The sequence below is a fragment of the Prunus avium genome, chromosome 1 (genome assembly GCF_965620075.1).
Source record: "Prunus avium chromosome 1, drPruAviu1.hap1.1, whole genome shotgun sequence".
In the NCBI taxonomy this organism is placed as follows: domain Eukaryota; kingdom Viridiplantae; phylum Streptophyta; class Magnoliopsida; order Rosales; family Rosaceae; genus Prunus; species Prunus avium.
The window spans coordinates 59248757-59256124 of NC_142284.1; the positions used below are offsets into that span (position 1 = coordinate 59248757).

Consider the following 7368-nt stretch of genomic DNA (forward strand, 5'->3'; position numbering starts at 1 on the left):
TGTAATTATTAAATTTGACAAGTAATCATCTCAGATACTTTGATCACCTAGTTTAATCCATTAAGATTAAAGGATTAGAGCCAGACCTGGATGACATTTGTTGCATCATGTTTGTCACATACTATAAAACGATGTTTGTTCAACATAGGCACGGATCCAAGCCTGGCTCACTAGGGCTCTAGCCCAACACAAAGTTATGAGAGTTCAAATCTTTCACAAGCAATATGTAATAATATTATAAAAGTTCTAATAATGTGTTTGTGTCCCTCCCACCACAAAGAAGAAAAAAAATGTTAGCTCCCCATTCATGACGCCCCATAAGATTGCCATTCCCTCCCCTACGAATGCATTTGTTTTTGTGTTTTGTGACAAAATAACCACCTTTATAAATTCAAACAAAAACATTTCGACATTGCAAGCATGAATAATTTTGGGAATGTAAGAATGGCAACGTCTTTCTTTGGAAAAGACATATTTTGATTCCAATTGCTGCCTAAACCAAACAGTAAAATGATAATAAAAATTATATAGCAATTACCAAACATACATGTCAAAATACTGCAATTGGAATACATCATTCTCATCCCCTGCATAGGGATGGGATCATAAAAGAGCTCATAATGTGAAACAAGCACCACCTAAAAGAGGTATAGTTCGAATCTAATATAACAACTCTCATAATAAGCACACCCACCGCTCTTTCCATGCATTTGATAAAGAAGTTCACTCAGGAAGCACGTTTAGTCTTCTTTCTAAACGAATTAGGGTATATTGTTATATTAGGGTTTAACAAATTGAGGAAAAACTTGAGTTGAAATCGAAATTGTTAAGTATAAGGTCACATATTGGATGCTATACTGAAGCATGAATTGATTGAGTGAGAACCGTATTGTGACTTTGGAGGGCAAGGCGATAGAGCACCAAAATGTATTGGTAAGTTGTTGATTTCATTTTAATTTGGTTTGGCTTTTTTATTTTCGTTGAGTTAGAGAAAGAGGATTGAAGGTGTTTTCTAAAAAAATTAAAATTAAAACTACACTTAAGGGAAGATAACAGAACATCTATAAATTGTAAACTTTGAAAAACACAGTGACCACTTTGGCTAAATTTTTTCCTCCGTGACCAAATTGAATTTTCGCATAAAACCGAGTGACCCAAAAATTATTTAACCCTAAAGAAAAATATGATACGAAACTCCCATTAGTATTAATCTCTACTATGACAACTCACATTAATTTTTGTTTTTTACTAGATACTTTTCTTGGTTTGTTCATTTTTATTGGATTTCTTCTTTTTTTTTAATGACGGCGTTGTGTTCATAAGAAAGTCTAAGAATCTTAAGAAATTTTAAAACAATGAAATCTTAAAAATGAATTTTTAACTTTTAGAATTTGTAAAGCTTATTGTTTGACTAACCTATTCAATATAAAGTGAATGAAATATAAAAATTACAATTGTCTTGATCAAGGTATTAATTGGTAAATGAGTGGGAGTGGTAGTGAAAATGACGGGGAAAGTGCTGGTGGCAATGGCACGGTGGTTGCGGTTGTAACTGTAGTGGAAAAACAGTAATCTAAACGGGTCAGTAATGGTTGTAATGGTGGTGGCCATGATGTGGTGAGGATGTTGGTGGCAGCCATGGCAATGTGTGGTGGCAGTCTACCACTTTGATGTGTTGCGCGAGCATGCCACCACCACCAGACTAGTAAAACTTCGTAGAAAGAGAAAATATGGACACCAATGAGTCTAACTTCAAATCAAATGACGGCGAGCAGGTTAGGAATTGGTTTGGCATAATTTCTTTTCGAAGCCTTAATTGATTAAGCATCTATTCTGAGCTCTTTGACATACTCTCTTTTCCAAAGGAAGCCATACCCCAAAGTGGTAACTGAAATTAAATACGCAACGAAAATTGACATCTTTGCATGGACAAGGTCTTTTCACATTGAAGCAGGCATTGATGAAGTGTTTCCATTCAAATAAATAAAACTTCAACCAAACTTCAGAAACCTTAAGGGCAGTACAACTTTCTCTACATCTCTAGGGGCTAGACACATTTTTATACAAGCACCAAGGATCTAACACAACCCAGACACAAATGAGACAAAAACAGATGACTCATTACATGTATCTGAGTAAAGCTTAAACAAAAACGAGAGTAGAGGAATCAAATTCGCTAGCCAGACATGAGAGACATGGCTCGTCTAAACTCCAGAGATTTGAGGGCTGACTCGGGGAAATGCTTATCAGGAACCCATAATTCTCCATTTTGGGGCAGCACTATTTGTTGTTGGCTACTCTTCTTAGCTTCCTCACCACCTTTTGCAGATGGGACTTCTTGCTTTTTCTTCACAAATTCAAAAAACTCTGCTACTTGTCGAGCATACCTTTTTTAAAAGTCAAATTGCACAACAAATCAGTCCCGATATGCGATGTTATGTATTTAGGAAAGAAAAAATAAAGTGCCAAAGCAGCACCACAGAAATGCTAACATATTATTAGTATCAGTTGACAAAAAGAAACAACGTTGCAGAAAACTATTATTCTAGCGCCCTGACTATGTCGTCAACAAACCTGGCCAGGAGATAATTTTCTTAAGCGTTAGCATAGTCCCCTTCCACAAGATAGTGGAAGCCTTTGGTCTAGTTAATACTGTAATTTCTTCACTAAAGACATCACTTTATCAGAGACCACATGTAATGGCAGCCAAATATTGGTACGTAATTGGCCCAACACAAGGAATGTGTTCAGACAACACTTTAAACGGACTTCATATCAAGATTTGAAGCAATTAGATAAATCCCACATTTGATAAACAAACCCATGCTTGATTATGTTTTTACATGCTGAGTAAAACTAACTTTGCAACTCGGATTACTTGGGGACATGAAGCAATTAACTATCAATAATACAGAAGAAGAATGCAACTTCGAGGCATAATTATAGTAGATATTCCAAACAACAGACCTCAAAAAAAATCCACAACATAAGAGGACAAGAATCTAACGAACCATATTTCCAAATAAAGTCATAGAAATCAGTAAGATTCCCATGCAAGATTTTTAAGGATAGTTATCTTACTGCCTCTTTGCTTCAATGTCTTTGCTAAAATCAATGTTTGGCTCGCAGTCAAGAACCAAAGCAGGAACCTGCAGACCATCAAAGAAAAATAAGCCACATTCTCAGGATGAGATAACAGAAGGTCACCAAGATCAACATGATACCTTTTGAATACTTGAATGCATATGATCACCCTCCAAATAGAATACACGGTCCCTAATATCGGGAGGTAAAGAGCTGTCAATGTGTAAAGGAAGCTTACTAACAGACAAGACCCCATGATTACCACTCTGGAATGGGAAAAGCCAGCTTTCATGTTTTTCATGCAAGCCGTGGAGATACTCTAGGCTGACTCCACCTTCCTCGGCTCTCTGCCGTAGCTTCATTCTCTTGTGACAAGTATCAGGACTTGCTCTAAGATATATGAAACCATCAGGGATAAGCCCAGGCAAGGACGATACAACTGGGTCAAACCAGGAGTCATAGATGCTGATCTCCATCTCATTCATCCACTTCGCTTCATGAACAGCTCGCACAAAAACCTTTATTATGTAACAATGAGATAAATCCATCAGCCTTGAAACACTAAGTTGGGTTTTGCTTCCCCTCGAATGGGATCAACCAAACAGGATGAAAGAACTGAAAAGTTTCAATTGAATCAATTTTGGTCATTGCTAAATTTTGACGAGGTTAGAAAAATTCCAAAATCATTTTGAAATAAAACAATTTTTTCTCCACTCCTAGTGGAGGAGGGTCTGTAGGTATATATAATGATAGAACAGAACAGAACAAACAGTGGAGTTAACAGAATGTCCCCAAACTTCATGGAAAATACTTAGAAACAAAGAAGCAGTATAATTTCAGTTTATCACACTGAGTCAAGAGAAACTGACTCATAACAAAATACTTACCATCCTGTCACTAAAAACACTCCTTTCCATCAACCGGAGGGGCTTGATGCCACCAGAGGATTCTCTCTCCTGCATCAACCTTGTAACAAACACATAATTCTGGAAGGTATAGGCATACCTCTGCGGCTCAGCATAGAAAGCATTCAATATATTAAAATGGTCGGGTCCAACATCCTGCCACTTGTTAATAGGTTCTGGAACCACCTCAACAAGATCTCTTAGCTCAAGTGTTTCATTTGCTATTCTCTGAAGAAATGTTGTCTTTCCAACACTGATATTTCCCTCAACGCAGAAAGTAAGCCGCTTCTTTTGTGTATGCTTCACTTCTGAGTTCGAGCTGTCCTCCTTCAACTCCTCTTCATCGACACTCTCTTTAATATAAGTAGTAATACTCTCAGCATGGTTTTTGTGGATGATTCCCACCGAACTTTGTAAATACTCAACCATCTTCTGACTAGCTTTTCCAAAGAACTGCAAGCAGCAGGCCAAAATTCCTTGTCATTATAGAGTCATAAGTGTCCATATATCAGCCATAATGTAACCATTCCATCTATTAAAGAAAGAGCCTTGGTTTCTTTTCAGTTTCCAAATCAATGCTACACAAAGTAATCATTCTAAATCACCATAATTTCTCTAACAATAGAGAGCAAAGGTTCAAATTATCTACTCAAATCATTTTCAGGCCACTGGGGTTGGAAAAAACAACGTATTAAATCTATAAAACAAAAGAAAAAAAACTACCTTTAACATAATAATTTACTTGTTCAACTAGAGGCCTTTTTATGGACAAATTTCAGTATATTACACAATACCTTATCTCTATACAATTGCTTGAGCTCAGAAACTCCCCCAATACCCTTTTCCACCAGCTTTCTCAAGTTCCTCGGCCCCACGCCAGGAATCGCCAACAAGTCCGGGTTTCCAGCCAATAACCCGCCGCTCCCGGAACTCCTCTGCCGCCTATTACTCAACCTATTTGGCTTCTCCTCCGAACCCTTCTCAGCCTCTCCACCATCACCACCGCTCAAATCCTCAAAACCCTCCAAACCCTTCTCTAAACCCTTGCAACCCTCTGCTGCCGAAACAGAAAACGACCCATCAGAGCTCGTGTGCAGCCACGCCGGCCGGGACCCCAAACCGGAGTCTTTGAGCACAAGCCAAGCCCGGGACGGGGCTCTGTCATGGACTGAGCAGCGGCAGAGGCCGCAGTTGATGCGATAGGGGATATTGTAAGTGGGTTTGCTGTGAACAGTAGCGGCGAGGGCTGAGCCCCCGCGAAAAGCTGTAGCTGCAGTGTGCATTCTTGAAGGGTTATCGGTTGAGCTCTTGAAAGCTTTTGATAGAATGCTTGAGGCCAGGGGGAGAGAGGAAAGAGGAGCCTTAGCCGAAGTGCACAGAATGGGGCCTGAGGGGCTTATGCGGAGCAGTTTCTGCATCACTGCTAAGCATTTCAGAGACCCTTTGGATATTTTGTTTCTCTGTTTCACTGTGTTCTTTGTTTTGGGTGTGAGAGTGTCAGAGAAAGAAGGAAATAGAGAGAGAAGGGTTTTGCGGGTTTTTGAAACTGAGAATTGGGGAATTTCTTAGGGTTTTTTAATTTATAGTTTTGTTTGCAGTCATTGATTACTGATGGGAAGGGGCTTTGTCTTTTGATTGGGGCTGTGGGCTGCGTCACGGATTTAGGGTTTTAGCAGCTCACAGACATTTTCTTTTCTTTTCTTTTCTTTCTTAAAAGGAGGGAAGAGAGACCGATAGACCATGGACAGAGAATTTTAAAGTCCGTATTTCCGTAAAGGAAGGAGAGATTGTCTCATGCGGTAACGCTTATTTTTACCCCAATTTATTCCTCTACCTGCGATTTTGACACGTAGGTGATGGCAATGCATCCAAAATTCGAAATTTACCAGAATAATGATATGAACAGCGATTTCTTTGTGGGCCCCTTTAGACGGAAGGATTTGAATTTGCATAGGCAAAACAAGTTGAAGTTAAAAGAGTTCACTTAGAGGATTGATCCGTACAAACACTTTTTGTGTACAAGTGATAGTTTAAAAGAGGGAGCGAGTTCAAATCATACTTTTTCTTTTTCACTGAGTTAGATTTCGTTAATCATAAACAAGCACTTTAATTATACAAGTTTGTGTTAAAAGTGATACGAAAACTGGGACCACATCTTATATTCTCACATAAACCATATAACATTCCTAAACTATTGAACCTTCGAATCAAAAGTTTCACTTGAACCAAAGTCAAAACCATTGACCTGATTTTGTATAGCTAAAACCTTTGGACGAAAGAACAAATGAAAGGATCATTGTCACAAAGAAAAGCTCAAGGATGTCTGGTCCTCTGGCTGGACCATATGAGAAGGAAATGGTTGAGGTTGATTATGATAACCATTCACTTTGAACTGCATTGTTTCAGGATATGAAACCCAATTGAGTTTTGGGTTGGTTTCCCCACGAAAGATGACATATAATATTCCTAATGTTTCTTCCAACATAGTCATAATATTTTTATAACTCTTTAACATTTTTTGTTCATGTGAAGAACGAAAAAAGAAAACATGCAAAAAGAAGAAGATATATGTTCAAAGTGCACTGGAATTGACCCCTTTTTTTGGTGTCTTCCTTGAATTTTTGTGGATTTTTCTGTCAACATTATTGTAATATTCGCTCTCATTTGTCTACAGATGGTTGATTTGTCCAATATTTAACTACAATTCAATTCAAGTTATACGTACCTATTACGCGCCAGCGGATCCTACCTTTCTATCTCTCTCTCTGATTCTCCCTCAACGCTAAGTGTTTCTCCCCCGTCCGGGCACCAATGGCTGCCGATTTTGTCCCAAAATTTCCCCCTCTCTTTCCTCTACCTAACCCATCCAAAATTAAGGCCATCCAACCACAATGGAAGACGGTGGCTCATTCGAAAGTAAACCCAGAATTATATAGTAACAACTTTGGAATTTGAATAAAATCAAGTCTTTAAGTCCATAATTCATTGCTCTTCAAAAGAAGACTTCTATCTCCTTCACTTAGAATAGGGACTATGAATGGCTTCATTTTTGTTGGACACCTAACAACACCAAAGAATAAAATGATGTCATGAAGATCAAGGAGGGGAAAAAAAATGAAAAATGCTATCTCCCAAGCAATAGTAAGCCAAAAGGAAATTGACCTTCAGATTGGCTAATGAGAAATAGTATCCACTCTGTGTTCTCATCATCAGGAAGAGATTTCAGTAAACAAAATTCTCCTGGGTTGCTACTCATTAGTAATCGAACAACCTTCAACATCTGCAATCTACTGAGGTTTGGTATCTTTGAAACCACTTCATGTATATCTTGATTATTTATGAACTTAAAAATTAAGGTGTAGACTTTACCCTTTACACA

General features: G+C 38.2%; 1 protein-coding gene across 1 annotated transcript; it reads right to left on the reverse strand.

Moving 5' to 3' along the window:
- Nucleotides 1-1926: 1926 nt before the first annotated feature.
- DNK (P-loop containing nucleoside triphosphate hydrolases superfamily protein) lies at nucleotides 1927-5726 on the reverse strand. The gene is made up of 5 exons (XM_021945481.2): nucleotides 4784-5726; nucleotides 3972-4442; nucleotides 3225-3602; nucleotides 3082-3149; nucleotides 1927-2387 (listed from the first exon to the last, which is right to left on the reverse strand). Exons 1-5 carry the CDS (start codon nucleotides 5405-5407, stop codon nucleotides 2177-2179), a joined length of 1752 nt encoding a protein of 583 aa, XP_021801173.2. The 5' UTR covers nucleotides 5408-5726; the 3' UTR covers nucleotides 1927-2176.
- Nucleotides 5727-7368: the final 1642 nt, after the last annotated feature.

Excerpts from the sequence above, each read along its gene's own strand:
- DNK (XM_021945481.2), bottom strand. The coding sequence starts at position 5,407 with ATGCAGAAACTGCTCCGCATAAGCCCCTCAGGCCCCATTCTGTGCACT. Across the intron at positions 4,443-4,783 it reads AGCAATTGTATAGAGATAAG|TTCTTTGGAAAAGCTAGTCA; the intron begins GTATTGTGTAAT and ends TGCTGCTTGCAG. Across the intron at positions 2,388-3,081 it reads GACATTGAAGCAAAGAGGCA|GTATGCTCGACAAGTAGCAG; the intron begins GTAAGATAACTA and ends CTTTTAAAAAAG.